Source organism: Tursiops truncatus, chromosome 19, assembly GCF_011762595.2.
Source record: "Tursiops truncatus isolate mTurTru1 chromosome 19, mTurTru1.mat.Y, whole genome shotgun sequence".
NCBI lineage: Eukaryota > Metazoa > Chordata > Mammalia > Artiodactyla > Delphinidae > Tursiops > Tursiops truncatus.
In genome coordinates this window covers 18,637,917-18,664,029 of record NC_047052.1, presented here as the reverse complement: position 1 = coordinate 18,664,029, position 26,113 = coordinate 18,637,917, and the positions used below count along the sequence as shown (strand labels likewise).

General features: G+C 49.3%; 2 protein-coding genes across 9 annotated transcripts in view; one reads left to right on the top strand and one right to left on the bottom strand.

The window, feature by feature from the left end:
* The window catches only part of RANBP10 (RAN binding protein 10), a 66,437-nt gene extending 58,799 nt beyond the window's left edge, over positions 1 to 7,638 (bottom strand). For 3 of the 8 annotated variants that reach the window (XM_073796896.1, XM_033844338.2, XM_073796894.1), the window contains exon 1: positions 6,484 to 6,553. Coding sequence is in view for 3 of the 8 variants with exons in the window: in XM_033844335.2 (XP_033700226.1) it covers positions 6,484 to 6,595; positions 7,379 to 7,613 (347 nt within the window). In the remaining 5 variants the exon portion in view is untranslated. Of the gene's footprint in view, positions 1 to 6,483; positions 6,596 to 7,378 lie in introns of those variants that run through there. The other 5 variants (XM_033844335.2, XM_033844336.2, XM_073796895.1 and 2 more) reach the window with 4 other exon arrangements.
* Positions 7,639 to 7,996: 358 nt separating this feature from the next.
* Positions 7,997 to 26,027, top strand: TSNAXIP1 (translin associated factor X interacting protein 1). The gene is given in 14 exon segments (XM_073796905.1): positions 7,997 to 8,271; positions 12,389 to 12,491; positions 22,484 to 22,677; positions 23,014 to 23,149; positions 23,572 to 23,628; positions 23,631 to 23,740; positions 23,919 to 23,967; positions 24,044 to 24,171; positions 24,406 to 24,531; positions 24,685 to 24,831; positions 24,932 to 25,041; positions 25,250 to 25,376; positions 25,470 to 25,576; positions 25,787 to 26,027. Coding segments are annotated over 14 exon segments (1,752 nt in total). The 5' UTR covers positions 7,997 to 8,154.
* The last annotated feature ends 86 nt before the right edge of the window (positions 26,028 to 26,113 follow it).

The window sequence follows — 26,113 nt, the reverse complement described above, 5'->3', positions numbered from 1 at the left end:
AGAGCATTCTATAAAATAGCCCATGCCAATTTCAGACACATGGTTTTGTAGACCAGGTTATAACCAGTTCTGCTCAGCAAACCATCCCCTCTACTTCTTTCCTCTTGGTTCAGCTCTGCCTCGGCAATGTCCTCTAGAAGAGACAAGCGGAACCCTTGGACCATCTGGGCACAACTGCCCTTCTCCTCTCTCCACCTCTTCTCATCTTAAATTGTCTCTGCCCTGAGGACCAGTAAGTAGGCTTTGTCTCATGATGCAACTCTGACCAAAAGATAGCAGCTGCCTGGTGCATTGTGCAGTGGGAAAACATCTGGGGCTCTGTCTGGACAAGAACGAATGCCACTATCAATCCGTAACATTTGCCATGCAAGCTGAATGGACAATGGGGTTATTTGAGCCTTGACACTTGTCATCCATAACCTAAACTTCCCTGAATCCCAGGCCATCTCTAAGGTCCAAGAGGTAGGAGAGGAAGAGAGTGTACAAGGAATGCTAAGACTTACCCCTCCCCTGCTTCCCTACACAGTCCAGAGCATCTTTCACTGGCCCCTTCATGGCAGGGGGCTGGGCCCTGTTCCAGCACCAAGTCCCCTTGTCTCATTTCTAGCAAGAGTCACAACCTCACAATTCAATTACAACAGAACACCAAGGATCCTAGAGCTAGAAAGACATTTTATGTGGATTTTAAACAAAATTTCTAGGGAGGCAGAGGAACATCCTTGCACATTCTGACACGGTGTTATCCACCCCTCTCCTAGTGATCAGTCCCTTCCTTCTAACCTCTGACCACCCACTCTGGGCCCTTGATTCCCTCCCAATGGTCCCAGAATAGGATGGCACACAGTGCCTGCCATGCAGAGCTGCTGAGACCAGCCTCCTGTACTCCACTCTGATGAGCTCCCTGCTCCCCCTCTAACAGGGAATCTCCCTTACCTGGTGACTCATCTAGGGAAAAGACCAGGGAATTCCCTGGTGGTCCGGTGGTTAGGACTCTGCGCTTCCACTGCAGGGGGCCCGGGTTTGATCTCTGGTCAGGGAACTAAGATTCCGCAAGCTGCACGGTGTGGCCCCCAAAAAGAAAAGAAAAGACCAAACATTCCCGAGAACAAAAAATAATGGGGGTGGGGTGGTGGAGGGGTAGATGTGAAGTGAATTTTAGGAATTTCTCTAGAGGCTGATCCTTGACCAAGGAAGTCCCCATTTATGAAGAAAGAAGCCATACTCCTCACTCTCACCTCGAAGTTGGAGCCTGGGTGGTGACATACAGTGGGCAGGGAGGTCTCAGGGAAGCCCAGATGTGCTCAGGGCAGGAACAGATCTTACCAGAAAAGAGGATGCTATGTGGACTCCAGTCCTCTCACTCTAGGCCAGAGCTGCACCTCAGTACACCCACCCAACTAGACCTGGGCTTTAACCCCCAATATAGGTAAGCAATACAACACTCCAAGCTGCTCCAGAGCCCCAATACACCACATCTCCAGAAACAGTGCAATGTGTTACTAGAGAGAGATGCAGCCCAAAGCTCAGCCTCTGCTCCTGAGGCCATGAGCACTGGGGGGATGTCGGTGAGAACAGGGCATGATCACTGTTTGTACCTGCCTTGGGCAAAGACAGCACCTACTTCTCAGAGCTGGCAGGACAGGCCTTCTCCAGGTCCACAGATGTGCACCAAATTTCTCAACAGCACTGTACAATGCACAGAGACTGGAGTGGGGTTCCCAGGGTGAGAGGCCAGCCACAAGCTGTCTCTAGACTGGAGGGCCTGTGCTCAAGTAGCTCTGCAAACCAGAAACATGGCAGGTAAGATCTTAACTGGGTGAGTGGATCTCTGAGTCTCCATGAAAAGTCATGGACAATGTTGTCTTTCAAATGGGACTTAACAAAACCAGAGTACCAAAGAATACCAGCCACACACAGAGGCCTTTCACCTCCGAGAAGCCACTCTGGCTACCAGTCTTCAACATCCTGCCTATGCATCCCACCATATAGGAGAAAGGCCAACCAAGAGAGAGAAGAGACAACTGCTATAGGAAAGCCATGCCCAGAGTCAAGGACCTAAAGTCATTGGCCCAGGGCTTCCATGGTGGCACAGTGGCTAAGAATCCGCCTGCCAATGAAGAGGACACGGGTTCGAGCCCTGGTCCGGGAAGATCCCACATGCCGCGGAGCAACGAAGCCCGTGTGCCACAACTACTGAGCCTGCGCTCTAGAGCTCGCGAGCCACAACTACTGAAGCCCACGCGCCTAGAGCCCGTGCTCTGCAACAAGAGACAACAAAGAGTAGCCCCTGCTCACCGCAACTAGAGAAAGTCCACACGCAGCAACGAAGACCCAATGCAGCCAATGAATGAATGAATAAATAAATAATTCTTAAAAATAAAATAAAAATAAAGCCACTGGCCTGCACTGGACAGGAATCTCAGCCAGAGGGGCCTGGCTGAACCAAACCAGCAGAGTTTCTTCTCCCCTATCCATTCTCAAAAGTGCAGGCAGGGGACTTCCCTGGTGGTCCAGTGGTTGAGACTCCGTGCTCCCAAAGCAGGGGGCCTGGGTTCGATCCCTGGTCAGGGAACTGGATCTCACACGCCACAACTAATCCCGCATGCCCCAACTGAGACCCCAAGCAGCCAAGTAAATAAATAAATAAATAACAAAAGTGCAGGCAGATCCAAAGTCCTCGTATATCGCTACTGCCCTCAGGATAAGCCCAAGCTCTCTGGACAAAGCACATAAGGTATTTCTGACCTGGCCCCTGCCTAACTCATGCTCTGTCTTCCACGTCTTTGATGCACTGTTCCTTTCGTCTAGAGCGTCGCTTCTCACTTTGTCCATCTGGAACCCTCCAACCTACCCTTCCAGATTCAGCATCATCACCTCTTATATGAAGCTTTCCCCAGACTCTCAGGTACAGGAGGAAGTCCAACCTCTGGGCCACCCTTGGGTACAGCACACACCATGGATGGGCTTTTCCTACACCAGCCTGTGAGGTCATGTGCACAGGCCTATCTGCCTCCTCTCTAGATAGGCCTCAGGCCTGTGCTCCTGGGGCCCAGGTCTGGGCCTGGGACAAAACAATGGGTGCCTCGCTGTCATGTGGAGAATTAACGTATGAGCACATTACTGCCTGGCCAAAGGAAGCTGGCTGCAAGTGAAAGGAAAGGCAGGCTGGCTGTGGCCAAAGGGCCACAGGGCCTGGGCCTGAGCACCAGATGCAGAGGAGAGGAGAGCGCCCGCATCCCACCCCTGCAGCTCCATCCAGTGCTCTAGCCCAGGCTTGCTGTTCTTGGGTAGAGCCACTCATCACATGTCAGGAGGCCACCACCGCCGGTGCTGCTGGGATGATGTTACAGTCTATTTTGAGGGTCACACTGGAGCATCTGTCAGCCTAGTCAGCCACACCCTCCATGTGTCATCACTAAGAGCTGGAGACACCCAAAGGTCCATGAACTCTGCCTGAGCATGTCATTTCCCCAGGGACCCTCAGTTTCAGGGCCTCCTTGGCTTCCTAACAAGATCAACCCAGATGCCCTTATCTCCTGGCACCAGTGGCAGGGCTCTGATGTCTCCTCACCCCACCAGATCTGCTCCTGGGGTTCCCAGCTCTGGTGACTCGGCAAATGCAGCTGAAGCCCATCAGTCTAAGCCTTGCTCTTAGCTCAAACATAACCCCTCCTTCTCCAGCTCTCCCTTATATTTGAGGAGTGCCCAGAAAGCCCAGCACCCAGGTGTCAAGCCAGTTACCAACCTGGCTCATTTTAGGCCCAACAGGCCTCACCTGCTGAGAAACTCCTACTCATCCCTCAAAACCATACCCAGGCTCTGCCTCCTCTTGTAGAGAGCCTTTCAGTGGACTCGCTACAGAATAGGCCAGAGGCTCTCTGAGGATAAGGCTGGCCTGTGCAGGCTTTACTGTTGTTCTCCCTGTACCTAGCATGCACCTGGCACACAGAAGGTATGAATCAGTATAACCCTTGAAATGAAACCTTTCTAATTAGACAAGCTTAGTGTGTTCTGCTACAAAAGACATCGTCAGAACAAAGGCCTTTAGGGAAAACAATGACACTGACAACTGGGTTCATAAACACCTTTTACAAAGGAAGCCTGTACTCAAATCTACAGAAAAACAAGTTTACAGATTCAATGGGATGGTAAGTCAGTCAAGCCCAGTGCAGAGCACGTAAGTCAGTCTGGGCCCACTCAGCACTAAGCACCTTTCAGCTCTGTCCCCTAAGAACACTGTGATCCCCTAAGAATCCAACTGGACATTCCCTCACTCTACCCAGGGAAGGAATGCAAAAGGGAAAGGCAGCAGCAGCGTGGACACACGTGTCTGGGATCAGGTGAGGGCATCTGACAAGTTAGGCTACTCCACTGCACCCTAAGCCCCACAGCCAGGGCAGGTCACCAAACATCCCAGGGGCTCAGGGCTCACCCACAAAACAGGTACATCATCATCTGCTCCAGCCACTTTCCAGAGATGCCATGAGGACGGAACTAAATAATACAGGAAAGCTACATAACCGGTTAACACCTGGGTCATGGACCAAACACCTTCAACACTGACGGGAAACAGGAAACAAGCTGATCACTGTCTGCCCTGGAACTGCCCTTGGCCTCCTGAAAACCACACCTGGTCCATCTGGCTATATCTTAGCCACATGGGAAGGCTTTCAGGGATTACATAAAGAGGCCATAGGTGACATTCACACACCTTTCCTCTGACAGTGGCCAACTGAAGCAGGCCACCACAAGCATACATGACCTGGGACCTTTCTAAAACTGAGATTTCCAGGTCAGCTTAACAGCTATATTTACCTCATGTAAAAATGCTGGGAAAGTTGGGAAAAGATGCTCAACTTTCTTTGGATTTGCAGGCAATACCTATAGTAAGGCAATCTAACAAGATACAGGGCCTTTTCCAGCAAGATCCACTTATAACTGAAATGTTAAAAGCCAGGTGAAGGAACCCAGGTCTCCACATTTAAACTGAAATGTAGAGACCTTCTCAAAAACTGTTCTTGTCTTTTATTAGCTCGCTGTTATCTACGATTAAGGACTCTGGAGAAAGTAATCCATTTTCTTCCCTACAAGTTTAGGAAATGCCCCTCCATTTCTTTGGCAATATGAGACTGCAGCACCAACATTTCAGTCTATACTGTAACTATTTTTGCAGTGTTTGTTTTGTTTTAAGAGGCTGTTCTCATTCACACTAGTTCAAACACATTAAATACATGCGCTTTTATCAGATGGTGGAAAGGGAAAATAGAAGATTTAAAGCCCTCCAATAATATAAACTTCCTACCGGTAAATGCTCTATATGGGGATAAAAGTAAAAGATGCAATAGCTTGCCACAATCAGAATTTCAGAATCATAGAATTCTGGGATTACAGGTAGCTTAGATGCTGGCCTAGCTCCCCAGAGTACAGACAAGGAGATCAAAGCCCCATGACCTACCCACAACCACAGAGCCCTGCCCGGCACAGATGTTACAACTTCACTGAAGAAGCAGGCAAAGCTCCAATTCCAGCAGTATTGCCCCCAGCAGAGCCCCTTGGCCAGGCATTTTGCATGTACCACAAGAGGAACAGTCCCTAGGAGAGAGGAAGTATTCTGAATGCTCAAGAACACACATCAGGGTTGGAAGGAAGGTCGCTGGTGGGGTTCACAAACTACCCACACCAGACCCAAGGTCTGATGAGGAAAACCTTTCCAAAGCAGCTAAAATTATGTTATTTCATAACTTAAACACCTGCTTTGTGACAACAGCCAGAAAAAAAGGGAGACTAGGAGAAGAAAAGGAAGAAAAATGAAAAAATCTCCCCTCTGATTTCCTGTATCTGCTTGGATCACCCTAAAATAGGGAGCCTCCCTAATGCTGACTTTAATGAGGACCTTCCTAAAGCTGATCCAACTGGTGTTCAAGTCCCTGGACTGAAAAACAAGTTTATGAGTAGCAAGCTCATCTGATTCTGACCATGTGCATGCTGTTTACCCTAAGATGACAGACCAGTGGCTGCCACAGCTTTGATGAATGCTGCAAAGACTCTACTATCCCTTTGAAGTCTACAAGGGCCTCTACCATGACTAAATGCGATAAAAAGGAATCTTGAATACAGCAAGAGTGTGAAAGGAGGGAAGTCACAAACACCACACAACAGTGGGGGAACTCCATTCTGGACGCTGATTTGTTAATGTAAACTTGTTATTTGTTTCCCTGACCTGTTGATGTATCTCATTACACTATCACTAAAGAGAAGCCCCTCCTCTATAAAATGTACCTATTTGTCATCAAAAGCTGCTGCTTAGACCAGGCCATGCCCACAGCCAGGTAATAGAGGTATCCGCTATTCAACCCTTTGCAGCCCAGACCAATGCAGCTCAGCAGCTCACACCAGTCACAGGTGTCAACCAGGAGACCTCAAACTCTGACCACAGAGAACAGTTCAGTGTTGGGGGAAAGAATGTGGTCAGGAGGGGCTTACCCATCTCTTCCTTTGCTGACAATCTTCACCTCAAAGTAATAAATGCCACAGGCAGCAGGTATGGGGTGGGTGGCACGCACTGAGGCTGCATCTTTGTGATTTTTGCCATGACCTAATAGAAGAGGGCAAGGAAGAAATTTCAGCAGAAGGAAATGCAAATGGAAGCCTCATTCTTCTCTGCTCCATGGCAACTTCACCCCTCCATGGCCAGAGGAAGCCCTTGCATAGTCCAAGGAATAATTAGAAAACAACTGAGCAAACACATAAACCTCCCACCTTTGGCTCACCTCCTCCTGAGAATAGCAGCTCTGCCTGAGACACTGCCATTCAAACCACAGGAGGGTACATGCAATGTGGGTGCATATGTGAGAGATTCCCTAGTGCTGCTGGCAGACTCTCCAAGATACAGGCAGCCCACTTGGAAGACTAGGGGAGGAAGAGGCAGCCCTGGAAGACGCCCCCACAACTTTAGCGCAGAACCCTAGGCCTTGTCTGGGATGTCTGGCAGGTGAGCAAGCTCATGGGCCTCTGGCTAATGGAGGGGATGTGACCACCCCTTTCTTCAGACACTTATGAAACTAAGCAGTGGTGAAGGGCCTAGCTCGAGTCGGAGGTACCCCAAAACAAGCAGGAAGGCCCTGAGAAGAATGTCCAGCCCAGCACTGGGTTTGGACACCTGCTGCGGTTCTCCTGACATCAGATGTCTCAGGGCAGAGCAGACTAGGCAGTCAATCCTTGGCCTGGTCAGCCCCACCACCCTAGGCACCCCGCAGGAACTAAGGCCCAAGCCGGAGCACTCGAGCTGGGTAAGGGACGTGATGGAGCACGGGCTGGGCAGCACACCCACCCCGCAGACGCTCTGGCCTTCTCCCCCTGCGACCAAACAGGTCAATACCTTTGTAGTGGACGCGAAGGTTGCCCTGGGAGAGGCCGATGTAGTTGTACTTGTCCTTGGGGCTCCAGGAACGCGGCAGCGGAGTCTCGTGCTGGTTGACCGCGGGATACAGGCGCTGCAGGCGCCGGCTCAGTTCCTGCTCCCCTGGGGACGGCAGCCCGCATCCAGTGCCCCCGCCGGAGGAGTCTCCAACCTGCAGGTTCCCAGCTCCCAGCTCCGCCGTCGCCGCCGCCATCTTGGAGGGAGCTGCTATTGTGTCACTGGGGGCGGGGAAAAGCGGGACCAGATCCGCCTCTTTCAGCCAATGGCCAGCGAGCCAACCTGGGCCGCAGGGAAACCGAGTCCCAGTCTGGCACCTCTCCTTCGACACCACTATGCCTCGCCACATTTTGGACTCCATTTCCCACAATGCAGAGCTCTCCAGGGGCGGACCAGCTTGGGCTCGTAAGGATCTCTGGGAGATGTAGTACAAACCCGCTCAGCCATAAGCCTGCTCAGCTGAGACACTGGGACACCGAAAACTACAATTCCCGCTGGCAACGCGGCTCCGGCCTCTCAGTTCACCTCCCTCCCCCATGGCCTCTGTTTATCTCCGTGCCTCAGTGCTGGTCGCTAGGATCATATCCGCTATAGTGACTGACTCTGAGGAGACCCTATTCCCGGTTCGAGTCCACCTTTGCTACTTGGCCTTCCTCCCAGCCCGCGGGTGCGGGGCTCGGAGGCGTGGCACAATCCTGACCCCGTCCCCTCCGCTGGGCTGCTGGGACCTGGTCGCCATGGCTACGGGCTGTAAACTACCACAGCTTCCCTGGCCACTGGTGCTGGCTGCCCGGCTGCCCTAGGGTCATGGACTCCCCGAAGCCGCAGTGCCCCAGCTTCGCGACCACGTTGAGGTAGGCACTGGCCTAACTGAGGGCGGAGAGGAGGCCTTGAGTACTTCCAGAAAGAGAAATGGTACCTGATTCGGACCTCTGCACTTCCTGCCTCTGTCCTTTGGTTTGGGGCTCCAGCCCCACAGGATCAGTGGTGCAGAAACAGAATCTCAGATGACTTGTCAGCCCAGGAAGGTCGTTATATTCTAGTAAAAGGGCAGGCGCACTTTATCATTAGTAATAGCCAGCTTTTTCTTATTGAGCGTGTATTATGTGCCAAGTGCTCTATACACCATATTTAACCCTCACAACAACTCTATGAGGTAGTAATATCACTATTTTACAAATAAAGAAATAGAATCCTGAAGAGATCATGTGTCTTACACATGTTTATAAGTGATGGAGCTAGTATTTGAACCCAGCCATGTGAGACCCATACCTGAGATATTAGCCACAAGGATAAACAACCTCTTCACCCACTGGCTTATGACAAAGAAGCATCTCTAAGCAGTCCAAGAACATCCCATGGCCTCAAGGTAGCTCCTGCCTGTCTTCAGGGGTGCAGCATCTGGACACTGCAAATATGATAACAAGCTCCGTTAGCCAGGAAAGCCACAAAGTATACATATTAAAACAAAAATTTTGGCTAAATACCTTTCTAGCTCTGAGAGCTAAGAGAAGGCTCTTAATTTCTGGGCCTCTGTTTCCATATCTCAAACATGGGAATGACACAGCCCACCTTAAACTGTTGGGAAAATTTAGGCAGCATATATGAAGCTCTCATGACAGCTCTTGCACATAATAGGCATTCAGTAAGTGTTTAATGAATGTACTTTCTCGCTTCTACTCATTCCTAATGCAAAAAACCTGATCTCACCTAAACTCTAATCCCCCATGGTCAGCTGCCTTGACAGAGAAAGCCTAGAAAAGTCAAGAAATTAAATGCCGCCTTGACAGACAAAGCCGAGAAAAGTCACGAAATGAATCACAAAAACCAGACAGCAAGCTTGAGAAAGAGTGTTGTTACCCAACACACGAATGATTTAGGAAACTGCAATCATGTTTGAAAGGGATATGAAACGGACTCAGAAAGAGAATCCCCATGTATTTTAAGAAGGAAGCACAATGTAATTGCTGATGCTGAATTTGGTGACAGTACAAAACATCATTCCTACCCATATTCTTCATTCACCAGTGTTTAGTGGTGTATAGTATATTGGGCCAAGCTCACTGCTTCCCTTAGAGGAATAGTGTGGGTGTCCTCCTCCAGCTCCCCTTAGAGCAGGGCCAGGATGATGAAGCATGGGCCAGACCTTAGCACTACACGAATGTCAGCAGGACCCTCTAAAAGGGACTTTGAGGGAATTCCCTGGTGGTCCAGTCGTTAGGACACTGCACTCTTACTGCCGAGGGCCTGGGTTCAATCCCTGCTCGGGGAACTAAGATCCCGCAAGCCACACAGTGTACCCAAAAAAATAAATAAAGGGACCTTTGAATTGTGCATTTTCCTGCGGCAGGTTTCCCCTCCCCATTGGCTTTCTCCTTTCAGCCTCACATCCCTGGCACAGTAGATTTGTGGATGGAACTCAGTAGCTTGACTTCACTCAATACCAGGATTTACCCCCTGTCAAACCCACTGCTTGCCAGTAGTTAAATAACTGAGTTTTCTCCACCTTTGAAGTAGAAATACAGATAATCTATTTCCCATTCCTCTCTGAGAATTGGTGTAAAATATTTAATATAATACTAAAGAAGCATCCTAAGCTTTTTGGATAAGTGTATAGACTCTACCAGCTGTTTTAAAATTTATTTATTTTATTTATTTATTTTTGGCTGCGTTGGGTCTTCGTTGCTGCGTGCGGGCTTTCTCTAGTTGCGACGAGCGGGGGCTACTCTTCATTGCGGTGCACAGGCTTCTCATTGCAGTAGCTTCTCTTGTTGTGGAGCACGGGCTCTAGGCACGCGGGCTTCAGTAGTTGCAGCATGCGGGCTCAGTAGTTGTGGCTCGTGGTCTTCAGTAGTTGCAGCATGCGGGCTCAGTAGTTGTGGCTTGCGGGCTCTAGAGCGCAGGCTCAGTAGTTGTGGCGCACAGGCTTAGTTGCTCCACGGCATGTGGGATCTTCCTGGACCAGGGCTCAAACCTGTGTCCCTGCTTTGGCAGGTGGATTCTTAACCACTGCACCACCAGTGAAGCCCCAGATGTTTTTAAAATTAATATTTGCGAATCTGTTTTTGACTACTGTCTCCCTTGGCATTCAAAACTAACATGTTACCGGCCGCTCTCGCCTTTGAGATGGCCCACACTCTGTCTGTGGAGTGTGTTTCTCTCCAAATAAATCCACCTCTTACATATCACTTTGTCTCTCACTGAGTTCTTTCTGAAAAACAACAACAACAACAACAACAAAAAACTAACATGTTACCTACAGAGATTTTCCATCTGGCAACTTCTCAGGATTTGTAGAGTTCCCCATAGTTTTCTTGCTCACCTTGCCCCATGTGGTAGTTCCAGTAGGAGCAAGAACAGAGTTTAGAAAATTGACTGGTCTTGACAGGAAGGTATGATTTAACCCAGTGAGCAGGTGGGTTGATCTGCTGCATCCTGTCTCAAACCCATAAACATCTGAGCAAAAGCCTTTCCTTTTCCACACCGGCTGCGTATTCGACATGGTTTGCTCACATTTGTTCAGTTTAGAGACAATAGAGAACTGGAGTTTGGTGTGTCACTGCTCCATGAAGTAGGACTGAAGAACCCTGCAGGACAGGGTTTCCCAACTGGGATCACGTCACTGCTCTCAACTTCCCTGGAGTTTGGGTAATCCTTGTCTCAGTTTTATGAACAAGGACACTGAGCTTCAAGAGGTTAAACAGCATACCCAAGGCCACCAGCTAGCAAGGGGAATGAAGACACAAGTCTATCTGGTGGCATAAATCACTCCCACCTGCCGCCACCATGGATTACTGGGATCACTTCTTCCTTTTGTTCCACCTAAGTCTGACTGCCCACAGGCAGCCCTTCCTCTAGACCCCCAAATGTCTTCCTAGCTTGAGCAATGATGGCTGTCCCCAAGAGGCCTAGGAGTTAAAAGTGGTTCTTTATGATCCACTTTTCCCACATCCTGCTGTCACAGTTAATATCTCTGCAGCTCCTTGCTGTTTACAGTTTATTTTTTTAATGTTTTTTTAAATTAATTAATTTTTAATTTTTTAATTTTTTGGCTACATTGGGTCTTCGTTCCTGCTTGCTGGCTTTTTCTAGTTGTGGCAAGCGGGGGCTACTCTTCATTGAGGTGCGCGGGCTTCTCATTGCCGTGGCTTCTCTTGTTTCAAAGCACGGGCTCTAGGTGTGTGGGCTTCAGTAGTTGTGGCTCACGGGCTCTAGAGCGCAGGCTCAGTAGTTCTGGCTCACGGGCTTAGTAGCTCTGCGGCATGTGGGATCTTCCTGTACCAGGGCTTGAACCCGTGTCCCCTGCATTGGCAGGTGGATTCTTAACCACTGCGCCACCGAGGAAGTCCCTACAGGTTATTTTTGCATATCTCTTTTACTCTTACTTAAACTTCACAACATTGTGAGATAGAAAATGCAAGAAATGTCTCCACCTCCTTGTGAGGAAACTGGGCTGAAAGAAGTTAAATGACTTGCCCAAGGGGGTCCCTATTGGAAACACATATGTCAGCCTCTGGGCCCTATCAGCCAGTAAGTAGAGGCTCAAGACTCCCACCCTGGCTCTTGGACACCAGACCCTGTACTTCTTGTCCTATAGCACCTGCTTTTGGTATCACACCCCCAGAATGTGGCTGTCACATGCACGGAACTGTCATCACAGCCACAGCTAAACACTGAAGGGAAGTATAGGCCTGCAGGGTTCTCTGGGTTCATGGTGAGGGTGTCCTGCCACTGCAGGAGTTGTTGAGACTCTAGTGATGAGAAGGTTTCTGGGAATGTGGGAAAATGGTTTGGGCCCCGAGCCAGGAGCTTGCTGGCAGCACCTCTGGGAATCTGGAGGCAGCACTGGGAAGACCCAGAGCCTGGCTCTGAGGGGAAAGGAAGCCATGTCTTGTGGCTCTGGGAAGAGTGGAAGTGTACTTCCCACTCAAGGCTCTGTCACCCACCACTTCCTTCTCCTTCTCTGTGCAGAGCACACTTGCGACCTTTAGGAGCGATCGTAGATGATTCCTTCCTCACAGAAGCCAAGAATACTCAGAAACGCAAGCTTTCTCAGAAACGGAAGACGCTGCTGGTTAGTGGCCGTGTCCTGTTGGAACCCTAAATTTTGATCCCCAGATCCTTTCTGCCTCCCTCTCTGCAACCCAAAAGCACCACCCACCCGAACTATGCCCCACCAAGCGGCTTCTCCCCAGTTAGGGGAGTGTGGCTCAGAGGCCAGGTCCAGCAGGCTCTGGGATGGGGGAACGTGCACACTTGCTGCACCTCACCGGAACAGGCTTCCCAGACCTCCCCGAGCAGAGAGAGACTCAGCTCCTGCCCACAGATAACCTTCCCCTGCAACGCAGCATTCTGGAGTGGACCTCATTTCTTCATCCAGCCTGCCATGAGCCAGGCATTCTTCTGGGTGCTGGGATGGTCCCACCAGATCTGTCAAGGTCCTTCAGAGCTATGACTATATCTTTTTGTCTTTACAGCCACAGTGCCTGATGTGGTACTTGAGTGGCTGGTATATGTGCACCATAATTGCTGTATGTATGTGAAGACAGTAGTAAAGGATGTTTCTCCATTGTGCTGTTGGCTCTGCACTGGAGGTAGAGACTCTTTACCAGCCTCATGACAGGTTCTCCCTCCATTCATGTTCTTTAAAGTTTTTATATAAAAATGAATGCTGGGGGCCTTTCTCACCTTCTGAGGTGGCCCACACTCTGTGGAGTGTGTTTCTCTCTAAATAAATCCACTTCTTACCTATCACTTTGTCTCTCACTGAATTCTTTCTGCAATGAGACGTCAAGAACCTGAGCTTCATTAAGTCCTGAAACCAGGTGTGTGATCTCAGTTGGAAGACTGTGGGTGTTGGCTGGGTCTGAGCCCCAGCCACAAGGGTTCGAGTCCCAATCAGGGTTTTGACCGGGTTTGAGTCCCGGCCACGTGGGTTCAAGTCTGTATTTGACGTGCACAGTTTCAGCTGGTGACCACGAAGGGACAGTGATAAGCTTATAGCTAGACCAACTCCTGTTCATCATCAACACCGTTGGTGACGTCTTCTGTGCCATCTCTTTGCGACTTCCGGGGAACTAACACCTGGTTGGGAGACTACCTTGGAAGGGATAGCATCTAAAACTATATTTTTGTACTCTGATGCTGTTAAAAAAGAAGTGCTTCATCATCAAGGAGATTCATAGAAAGGCTACGGAAACAATTACAATAGTTCCACATTAAGATGCTGGCTATGTGAGGATTCCAGCCCATACCGACTTAAAACAAGGAGCTGCCCTGCCCCTGGGGCCCCTAGATCAGGCATCCAGAGATTTTTACTCCCTGACAGACAGGGTTGATGCCCCTACTCAGCCTGGAAGCAGTTACAGAAGACAGACTATCGCCCTCTGCTTCCCATAAGAATATGGGAGTAAAATCTCTGAGAGGGGAATGAAACAGGAGGGAAGGGGGCAGGGCACACAACCTTTGAAAGAATGACATAGCCCGAGGACATGACATAAATTGATTAGAACCCAATGGGTCCAAGATGGCGGACAAGTCGAATTCCACTAGACCTTGAGCCTCAGTATATGCTCACATCAGCAAGCTAAATGACATCCACAGGTGCCGTGACAGTTCCAAGACAGACCATAAGGATCAAAAAGTGGGTGGTGGCCCAATTCCCGGAAATCCTCGGCCCTTCCTAAAATAGCTGGAATACTCCTCCCACTCATTAGCCTATGAAATTACCCACCCCTATGAAAATTAACAAGCCCATACCCTGGTGCCTTTCTCACCTTCTGAGATGGCCCACACTCTGTCTGTGTAGTGTGTTTCTCTCTAAATAAATCCACTTCTTACCTAAAATAAATAAATAAAAATTAAAAAAAAAATAAAAATGAATGCTGGGGAATTCCCTGGCAGTACAGTGGTTAGGACTGCACACTTCCACTATAGGGGGCACAGGTTCCATCCCCGGTCTGGGAGCTAAGATCCACATTCCTGCATGCCACGTGGCGTGGCAAAAAAAAAAAAAAAAAAGGAAGCATATTCTTCCCTGAAATTAAAAAAAAATACTGTGTTATTAAGATTTGGGGGCTTTTGTTGATATGATCATAAGATTGTTATTACTATTTAACAAGCAAAGAGCCATTGTCCAAATCTTACAGGTGAAAAAACACATCTGAGCAAATTTATAACTCCAGCTCACAGTGCAGAACTGTGGGCTGTGGTGGTTTTCTTTGTGCGAGTATGTCTTGTCTGGAGGATCTGGGGACACATGAGCTGTACACTTTGTGAGGCTGGGTACTTCAAACATGGGGACCCTGACATCAGGGAGGGAAAGGGGTATGTAGACTCTAAGCGGAGACCAAGCACAGCCACAGTCCCGAAAGGTCCGATTACTTGGGGCGCCTGCTCCCCGTCCCCCTCAGCTGCCACCTACTCAGTGGACCTGGGGCCAGGCTCTTTCACTCCCTTTCTTCTGCGCGGCGGCAGTAACACCGTTCTCAACCACCAGAGGACGCTGTTGCCTCCTGCCGCCCCCGACCCCCGGGGCCGCCCTTCCCGTTTTCACCTGCAGGGGAAAGCAGAGAGCACGGAGCTCCCGGGAACGCCGCCTCCCAACCACCCGCTTGTGGAGGCCTTACCAGCTGTTAACAACCAGGACAAGAAAGCAGCATATGCCCAGCAATCAAAGTAGGGTGACTTTTTTCTCTTTACAGAAACGGCAGACAGAGCACGAAAATGGGCCTTTTTTATTTTTTAAGTCTCCCAAAATAAGCTAAATTAAGCTTTATTTCTATGACTAAACTGGGTTTGTCTGCTCAGGAAATTTTCAAGGCTAGTCTCCCTTTGTTTTTGTTCTTGGTTTTTGGTTGTTTGTTTGTTTTTAACTGAAGTCTGGTTAATTTACAATGTTGTCTTAGTTTTAAGTGTACAGAAAAGTAATTCAGCTTTACATATATAATATATATATTCTTTTTCAGGTTCTTTTCCATTATAGGTTATTACAAGATATTGAATATAGTTCCCTGTGCTATACAGTAGGTCCCTGTTGTTTAGCAGTTTTCTATATAGTAGTGTGTATATGTTAATCCCAAACTCCTAATTTATCTCCCCCACACCCACCCCTCTATCCCATTTGGTAACCATAAGTTTGTTTTCTGTACCTGTGAGCCTATTTATGTTTTGTAAATAAGTTAATTTGTATCATTTTAAATTTTTATTTTATTTTATTTTATTTTTATAAATTTATTTATTTATTTTTGGCTGCGTTGGGTCTTCGTTGCTGTGCGGGCTTTCTCTAGTTGCGGTGAGCAGGGGCTACTCGTCCTTGTGGTGCGTGGGCTTCTCATCGCGGTGGCTTCTGTTGTTGCAGAGCACGGGCTCTAGGGTGCATGGGCTTCAGTAGTTGTGGCATGCAGGCTCAGCAGTTGTGGCGCACGGGCTTAGTTGCTCCGCGGCATGTGGGATCTTCCCAGACCAAGGCTCGAACCCGTGTCCCCTGCTTTGGCAGGCGGATTCTTAACCACTGCCCCACCAGGGAAGCCCTGTATCATTTTTTTGGATTCCACATATAAGTGATATTATATATTTGTCTTTCTCTGACTTACTTCATTAATATGATAGTCTCTAGGTCCATCCGTGTTGCTGCAAACGGCATTATTGCATTCTCTTTTATGACTGAGAGTAGTATTCCATTGTATATATGTACCACATCTTCTTTAGCCATTCATCTGTTGATCAACACTCAGGTTGCTTCCATGTCTTAGCTATTGTAAATAGTGCTGCTATGAACATTGGGGTGCATGTATCTTTTCGAATTACAATTTTCTCTGGAAATATGCCCAGGAGCAGGATCATATGGTAAATCTATTTTTAGTTTTTTAAAAAAACCTCCATACTGTTCTCCATAGTGGCTGTACCAATTTACATTCCTACCGCAGTGTAGGAGGGTTCCTTTTTCTCCACACCCTCTCCAGCATTTATTATTTGTAGACTTTTTAATCATGGCCATTCTGACTGGTGTGAGGTGATACCTCATTGTAGGTTTGATTTGCATTTCTCTAATAATTAACGATATTGAGCATCTTTTCATGTGCTTGTTGGCCTGGCCTCTTGAAAATGTGAAAAACTTATCATTAACTGACCAGGTTAGGTGCTTCTTTGACAACTTCCCAGGTGTCTTCCAGGGTTACTTTGTCCTTTTATAAAAATCACATCAATTTTAATAGTCTTTCAAAAAAACTTTTTCTGTCTTGATTTTTAAGTTTGGCTTCTCATGTTTCCAGTTTATCTATTTCTACTTTTATTTCCTATGTTTAAAATTTTTATTATGATATTTTTTTCCTTTTCAGGCAACCACAGGCTTGAGGCTTTCTTTCCTAATAGTGAAAGGATTTTATTTTATTTTTTTACATCTTTATTGTAGTGTAATTGCTTTACAATGTTGTGTTAGTTTCTGCTGTATAACAAAGTGAATCAGCTATATGTATACAAATATCCCCATATCCCCTCCCTCTTGCACGTCCCTCCCACCCTCCCTATCCCACCCCTCTAGGTGGTCACAAAGCACTGAGCTGATTTCCCTGTGCCATGCAGCTGCTTCCCACTAGCTAGCTATTTTATATTTGGTAGTGTACATACGTTAATACTACTCTCTCACTTCGTCCCAGCTTACCCTTCCCCCCTCCCCGTGTCCTCAAGTCCATTCTCTATGTCTGCGTCTTTATTCCTGTCCTGCCCCTAGGTTCATCAGAACGATTGATTGATTGATTGATTGGCTGCGTTGGGTCTTCATTGCTGCACGCAGGCTTTCTCTAGTTGTGGCGAGTGGGGGCTACTCCTCGTTGTGGTGCGCAGGCTTCTCATTGCGGTGGCTTCTCTTGTTGCGGAGCACAGGCTCTAGGTGTGCGGACTTCAGTAGTTGTGTTTCACGGGCTCTAGAGCGCAGACTCAGTAGTTGTGGCACACGGGCTTAGTTGCTCCGCGGCATTGGGATCTTCCTGGACCAGGGCTCGAACCCGTGTCCCCTGCATTGGCAGGCGGATTCTTAACCACTGCGCCACCAAGGAAGCCCCAACCATTTATTTTTAGATAGTGAAAGGATTTTAAGCAATTAAAAACTTGTGAGTGCTTTTCTGATCATATCCCAAACATTTTGAACATGTAATTTTAACATTTCTATAACATGTTATATTTTTACTTTAAGTAATAAATGGGTCGGGAAAAATATTAATTTATTTTTAAATTTCTGTAAATGGTTAAGTGTTTTAGAGGTATGTTTATATTATCAGTTCTTATTTCATTGTATTATATCAGGAAATGCAAGGTATACAGTTTCTCATTTAAAAATGTGTTAACACCTTATCTGTGGCCTACGATTAGTTTTTTGTATACATTAAAAGATTGTCCTTCTTTATTTCCAATTATGTATAAATCTACTCACCTGTCATTATCAACTGTATTACTGTTAGTATTTGTCTTTTACCTTTCTCTGCTTGAGGTAGCTTATTTTGATAGGAGGGCTTTAAACTCTTTACAATTCTGTTTCATCATCTCTATGTTTTTATCTATTCAACAAATATTTGTTGATTCCCACTGTGTGCCAGGCACTGTGGATACAGTGGTAAACAAGACAGACAAAGTCTGTGTTTCTGAGAGAAGATGGGGGTGTGATGATGGGGAAGTGTGGGCGCTGGGATTGGGAAGAGTATCAAGGAGAACCCCTGAGATGCTAAGGTTGAATAGTCAAGCTGGAGCATTCTGGACCCAGGAAAAGCATGTGTGAACATATACACCCAATAAGTAGTGTTTTCATTTTTATTATGCCTTGCATCCAGCTAAATTATTGTGCTCCCTTAAATATTTATTCCACAATATTTGCTGAGTGTTACTTAAGACTATGAAGAGTGTTAACACAACATTGTAAATCAACTATACTTCAATTAGAAAAAAAAAAAAGACTATGAAGAGTGTGAAGTATGATGCCATCAGTTCTGGAAGTACAGAGATAGGGTCAACCTAGACCCTTGCAAGAGGCTGGAGTCCTCCCTGGGACCTAGCAACAAGGCTTACTATGTACTTTCCAAAATATTTAGGGAAAGGATGAATGACTGCAAGATTGAGAAAAAATAGGTAGAACTAATAGAATGCAAAGAAGAGCCCAAGGAAACAGTGGCATTTTCCACATTAAGAGGGTCAGAATCCAGTTACCATTAGCCTGGAAGGACTCCTAGAACCTGGATGTGTGGGACATGGGTGGTAGGCCTAGTCTCTCTCCATCTCAGAAGAACCTGGAAGCTGGGCTCAGGGCCTTCCACAGAGGTGGCTTTAATACTGAATTCAATAATTCAATGTTCTTTTAAACTTCAAAGTAACTTATGTGCATTGTAGAAAAATTTGAAAAATACACGATTACAGACACATAAGCACCCGTGGGCCTATCACTGGAGAATAATTACTGATAACCTTTTGGATTATTTCCTCCATCTTTTCTGGTTTTTCATCTTACCTGGTTGTGCTTATTCTCTAATTTCAGGCTTTACTTAACCCTTAGAGATATAGTGCATGTTAAGCCTCTTTGTAAACATTTCATGCCTGTATAAGAATCTTCTGTTTTTAGACACTTAGCAGTTTTCTGACTTTTTCATAGTCACAAGTAAGGCTTTGAGGACTGCCCTTAGGCATGAAGCTGCTGCTTCATCTCTGTCCCCTCTGCACTGGCCAGCCCAGACCTCAGCCTCAGCCAGCCTGCCCTCCTTGGGCATTGGCCCCTGTTCATAGCCCTTCAAAACTCCTGCTGTTTCCCTGAGGTATTGGCGCTACCCAGGCAGTCTTTGTGCACCCCGCCCCACCTCCCCTGACACATCACTCTCTTCCAGAGTGACCTCAGCTCCTCCCATGAAGTCACTCAAGCTTTACTGAAATCACTGACATCATCACTTCCTCCTCTAAGAGGACCAGCCTCCCCTGGCACCCTCCAGTCAGGGCCCCAACACTCCTGTGACCTGCATCAGCTTCAGTTACTACCTGCTTATCAGTTCATTTGTCATCCCACTTCCATCATACCCCAGCTTCCTTCATGTCCCAGAACCCAGCAGCGGCTGGCATGTGCTATGGACCCAGAAATGTTTGATGAACAAATGAATGACTGAATGGATGAACCCTAGAAGTAGGCTTCGCTGGGTAAGAGAGTCATTTTTTTCTCTCATGTTTTGAGTATTTCATAAAAAGTTGAAAAAACAAGCTCATAAATACTACTACCCCGTACCCCTGCTCAAGGTTCAAAATGAGATCCCACTACTTCAGGGCCCTACCACCTCTCCCCTCCCCCTCCCCCAGGGGGTAGAGCCTAGTCTCCTCCTGGGGTCCACAGGTCACCCTGCTGCATCTCTGCAGTCCTGCCTGAGAGTCCAGGCTTGAGGCTGGGCCTGCCCTCCCCTGTCTCTCTTTAGCTGGACTGTGCTGTGGGGGCAAGAGATGGTCCCAGTAAGTACTCATATCTGTTTTCATAGCATAGGTATTCAATACTCACTGACAAACCTACAGAAGAGAACTCACCTTTACTGAGCTCCTAGAAGGTGCCTGAGTCTGTGTAAACCACTCTCTATTCTTTCTCGTTGCATTCTCACATCAATACAATGCAATGGGGAGCACAACCATTCCCATTTTACAGATGCAAAGACTGAGGCTCAGTCTGTGGTCACATAACCAATGAGGGGGCCCTAGGGTTTAATCTAATCCCTCTCTAACTCTAAGGACCACAGTCTTAATTATGAACCATATTAAGAGATGTTGGAGGGGGAACCCAGGAGTGGAGGAGGAGCCTGGAGAGGAACATCAGGAAGGGGAGCAATATTGTCATGGTAACCCCACCTTTCCCTTCTTATAGTCCTGTCTGTTCTCCATCGGTGGCCACCTGTCCCCAAGGCCCACATACATCAGTGACCAGACCATTCTGCATAATCGAAAGCCCTGTTCAGATGACTACCGGAAGCGAGTAGGGTAAACCAGGGTTAGCCTGATGGTGGACGGACTGGGCCCAGAAACAGTGCAGGGGTGTTGCTGCCCCAGACCCAGGGCACAAGGGCCTCGTGGGGTGTCCATCACATCTCAGTCCACCACTCCCTGCAGTAGCTGGCAGCAGCAGCCCCTGGGCACTACCAAGCCAAGGTACCTAGAGCAACTAGAGAACTACCTACACAAGGAGCTCCTCCTGCTGGACCTGGGCACAGATTCTGCCCAGGAGCTAAGGCTGCAGGTCAGAGCCACAGAATAACTGGGGGGGAGGGCAGGGGCAGGGCTGGGAAGAAACCTTACTCACCAGGACTAGGCACTTCAGACATTCAGGTGAGACCAGCCTTTCCCAGCTCTCTTGGGTTCCCCTTCCTGGTAAGAGAAACTTGTTCTCTAACAAAGCCAGTGAGCAGGCAAGTCTACCAGCATGGAACCAAAACTCTCCTGAGGGTTGGGTTTCTTTACCTGAGTCAGGTGGCCTGAATGCTGACTCCAGTCGCTTCTGTGATCCCCAGCACCGATTTTGGGTCACTGGGTATCAGTGAATGGAGCCTAAATCCTGGCAGTTGGGCAAGCAGGGGTCATACAATGTCTACCAGCCCAGAAACAACAGCCCCAAGCTTGAGGAACTTAGCCAGATACAGAGAGAAATCTAGATGTAACCTAGATTCTGATGCATATTAGGGAAGGAATCACCCAATCCCTGCTCAGATGGAAATGATGACTGGGAATCCCTCACTTCTGACTTAGTCACTGACAGAAGCATTTGCTGAGCACTGTCTGTGTGCCAGGCTCTAAGTGGGGCCTTAGATATGGTCTCACAAGCTAAAGGAACCTCGCCAACAAAGAAGCAGAAGCTCAGAGAAGGCATCCGGCTATGCAGTAGTGGAGCTAGGATTCAAACTCAGGGCTGGTTCGGGAGCCTGTGCTCATTCCAATACACAATGTTGCCTCCGAAAGCTTCCTGTGTGTCCGAGTGGGACAGGAAACCATACCTCTACTTGGAAGCTAGAGCCTTAGACCTTCTCCTGCCCCCACAGAGCTGTAAGATGGGGAGGGGTGCTGGTAAGAGGCCAGCTGAAGCACAGTGCATGGAGGAGGCTGGCTGCCTGGAGAGCCAGAGGGGGCTCAGGTAGAGAGGGGGAGGTCCTGACCCAGGTCGTCTGCCAGGTCTCAGAGACAGCACCAGGAGAGGTCACCAGAGAGCAGCTGAGAGGGATGGAGCCGCCCCTCAGCTCCCTGACTGTGAGAGACCCCAGTGGTGCCTGTGGCATTTATTTGAATGTGAGTTGCCTGGCAGCTTCATGCTAGAACACTTCTAATCCAAGCAAAGAAAAACTTAGGTCCCACTGAGAGTGGCAGCTATAGGCCAGGAGGTGACAGTTTCCCTTTTCTTGCCAGCCTTACAGAGAAATCTTTGAATTTTTCATAGAGGACTTCAAAACATACAAGCCATTGCTATCCTCCATCAAGAATGCATATGAGGTGATTCTGGGTAAGACTGCAGCCTCCCTGCCTGGCCCCAGCCTGGAAGAGGCAGAGAGGATCCTAGTCTGACCTTCTGGGTTCTGCAGCAGGGCTGGGGCAGCTACAAACTGGGCTTTGAGGTCACCAAGCCGCCCTTAGCCTTTTTGCTTACACTGTCATGTGATAGGGCACCCCAGGGCAACTGACTACCTCCCATTCTTGGGAAGCATGGTGGGGCAGTATCTGTGGAAATAGAGCATCTTTTCTATTGACAGTGAAGCCCAGAAGGGAGGGTGTACCCCTGGGAAGTGAGGGGGCTTCCCTCACCAGGCTCAGGAGGTGCTGGGCATGGTGCAGCTGCAGGACTAAAGGCCGTATGGGTAAAGGGCATAGGTGAGACCCTGGTCCTCATCGGGACTCTGCCCCGGTTTAAAAGCAAGTGCAAGAAGGACTTAAGCAGGAGCTATGCTTTGAACAGGCATGTATAGACTCCTCGAGTTTGCAAGGGACATAGCCACTCACTGCGACCTCAGGATCAGTGTCTCCTGGTTGTTTGTCCTCCATGGCCCCAAAGGGACTCTCCCACCTGTCCCTGCTTAGCCGACCAGAGGGAGAAGATTCGGGCTCTGGAGCCCCTGAAGGCGAAGCTTGTCACTGTGAATGAGGACTGCAACGAGAGGATCCTGGCCATGAGGGCTAAGGAGAGAGATGAAATCTCCATGCTGAAGAAAGAGAAGATGAATTTGCTAAAACTCATTGATAAGAAGAATGAGAAGATCTCATTGCAGAGTGAGGTGAAAGGGAGTAATATGGTGACCAACTCCCTCAATTCCTCCCACTCCCACCCCAGGGGTGACCTTCAGGCCTTCAGCCCTGAGGTGACCCCCTAGCTCTCTCCACCCTTCTGCCTGGAATGATACACAGAGCCACCACCTCCCCCCATACCCCTCTCTCCACATGCTGCCCTCCTCCTCAGCTCAGCACTGGCTTGGTATGGCCCCAAATGCCAGCAGAGTCCCGCTCCTTGGCTGCCAGATTTTCTCCACAGGAGGAAGCTTCGGCACTTTGCTGGATTCTCAGGAATGACCAGTCTCCTCCTCCTTCTACCTTTCTTGTTCTTTTCCCAACAGGTGACCAAACTGAGGAAGAACTTGGCTGAGGAGTATCTGCGCTACCTCAGCGAGCAAGATGCCCGTAAGATCCTTATTGCAGACCTGAATGAGCTACGGTACCAGCGGGAAGACATGTCACCAGCCCAGTCCCCAGGTAAGCCCAAGGTGGGTTTCTCTCCCCTGAAGAGGCGCTGGAGAGGAGTCTGGCTCTCACCACTCCTATTCATTCAACTCTCCCATTATCTGCTCATTCACGATGGGAGATGTTCCTGCTGCCACCTGGGTCTGTGGATCTTCTGAGCTGGCCTGAGAATCATAGACTTGTTTACGAAGGAAACAATCACTGGCAGCTGAAGCAGCCTAGACTCCCTAAGGGCAGGACAGGCCTGGTACTCCACATCCTGGGCTTCTCTATTTAAGCTCAAAGCCCTATGCTGGTAGCACTGTGGAAAGACTCAGGGGTTCCCAAGCTGGGAGAGCAGGAAGACCTGGGACATGCCCCAAGGGACACTCAACCCTGCCCTGGGCTACAGGCACCAGAGGCAGGGTGACATGAGCTGGCGGGCCCCCTGGCAGGTGTCTGGGAGGAGGACCCTGTGAAGTTAACAGTGGCTCTGAAGATGGCCCGGCAAGACTGACCCGCAGGCAGATGGAACTCAACACCATGAAGGCCAACTTTGGAGACGTGGTGCCCAGAAGGGACTTTGAAATGCAGGAGAAGACCCTCAAGGATCTGCAGGAGCAGGTGCTGGTGGGCAGGCAGGGTAGCGAAGGGCCATGCAGGTGAGTAGCAAGGACCAATCACCCTGCCCACAGCTGGACAGCCTGAGAGACGACTATGAAGAGTTCTGCAAGGAGCACAAGATGCTGTTGCAGTTGCACACGAGCTGAAGGAGCAGGACCAGTTTTACTCCGAGCTGCAGGAGATCCAGCGCACGGCCATACCGCGGCCAGACTGGTCCAAGTGTGAAGGTAATGCTGGCCATGGGAGCCCTAGGGACTGCTCAAGTGCGTGGTCTGGACTCTAGCTCCCTCTCCCCACCTGCAGATGTGGTGGCTGGAGGACGAGATCGCTGGCAAATGCTGGCCGAGGGCAAGAACAGCGACCAGCTGGTGGATGTGCTCCTGGAGATTGGCGAGGGGCTGCTCCAGGAGAAAGACTTCTTCCCTGGTCTGGTAGGGGAGTCCCTGGGCTCAAGAGGCTTGGGGCCAGAGTCAGAATGGCCAGAAGTCTTCTTGCTGCTGAGAAGTCCCTGGGCTCAGGAGGCTTGGGGCCAGAGTCAGAATGGCCAGCAAGTCTTCTTGCTGCTGAGAAGACTTGAGGTTCTGGGGGAACTATCTGGGGCTCTGCCCTGCTTGCTGGTGGGGCTACAGAGGGGCCCAGAGATAAGCTGACATGGTTCCATACAGGGTTATGGGGAATCCATCCCCCCTTTCCTTTGGTTTGATGGTGTCATGCAGAACAAGAAGCCAACCAAGAAGGATGTGGTAAACCTCCTCAAGGATGCCTGGAAGGAACGTATCACTGAGGAGCAGGTCAGATCTCTCTAGCCATTTTGGCCTGGTGTGGCTGCCTGAGTCCTCTGGTGCATGGGGGGGTGGGGGTGTCCCTCAAGGTGCTAGGGAACAGGGAGGAGGGCCAACAGACGTGGGGCAGGCGGACCAAGCAGTCTTCCCCCTACCCTGCAGAAGTTCCCAGATTTCTTCTTCAATTTCCTGGAGCGTCGCTTTGGGCCTGGTGATGCCATGGCCTGGGCTTACACCATTTTTTAATATACCAAGCTCTTCCACTCCAATGAGGTCATGAGTCAGTTCTATGCAATCTTGATGGGAAAGGTAAGCTTGGGCCTGGCCCTCCACCCTTTGTCTCCGGCATAGGCCAGCTCTATCCCCACCCCTCTAGGAAACAGCAAGATGGTCAACGCTTCCCCCCTAGAGGAAAGAGAGTGTGTACATCAAGCAGAAGGAGACAATAGCACAGCTGCTGAAGGAGATGACCAGTGCTGACAGCCAGAACGAGGGGCTACTAACCATGGAGCAGTTAAGGTGCGAGACCAGTTGGCCACCCCGAACTTCAGCCCAGCATGACCTCTGGCCAAGCTCCTAGCTGTGCAGGGGGAAGGGGAGCCTGGTGGGAAAAGGCCAGACTCAGTGCATTCTGCCCTTTTGAGCACCAGTGGGGCTGGCAGAGGGGTGCGGGGAGATGGGTAGGCAGGCATCAGCCAGGCCTGTCAGCCCTCGTGTCTCCCTACAGCACTGCCCTCAAGAGTACCTTCCCCTTCAAGAAGGACGAGAGAATTCAGGAGCTGATGGAGTCAGGGGGCTGGCATCCCAGCAGCAGCAATGCAGACTTGCTCAACTACTGCGTATTATTTATGGAGGTGGGTTGGGGCCCAGGAACTTGCCCAGTCCTGCCCTAGCCTCTGCTGGACCCTAGCCGTGTACTCTCACCCTGCCTTGTGGCCCCTTCCCAGGACAAGGAGGGCCAGAGCGTGCCCTTTGTACAAAAGCTGTGGGAACAGTACATGGATGAAAAGGATGAATACTTACAGGAGTTAAAGCAGGAGCTGGACCTGGAACTGTGAGTGACCCTGGGGACCTCAGGCTCACTTAGTCATAGGCAAGTCCTACAGGCTGGGCCACAGAGTAGCACCTCAAGCCCCAGGTCTCCCTATGCACCGAGCTTGCTGCTGGGCACTACATACTGCTCAAGCCTGGGAGAGGGCATCTTGGGGTCTGAGGTACAGAGAGGACAGTCAAGGTCTATCTCTCTCTTTCTTTGTGGGGGCAGCCACGATGAGGTGACCCTACCCAAGGTACATGAGGCCTTGATGAACACTGATCCCAGCCTGGACAAGCAGACCCTAAACAGCTATTTGAGCCAGGCCTTCCAGCTCCCCATGACAGAACTGCCAAAAGAGGGCGAGGAAAAGGAAGAAGGCATTGTGATAAGGCTCCAGGCTGCACTGGAACAGCTTCAGATGAGTGATGTTAGGCGTATGGGGCCCTGAGAGCAGGAACCTGCAAGCTGAGGCCACTGTGGGCAGCCTGAGTGCTCCCGTGCTGCTAACCTCTGACTGTTGTTATAAAATTGTTTGTCTGAACCCATGCTATTCTC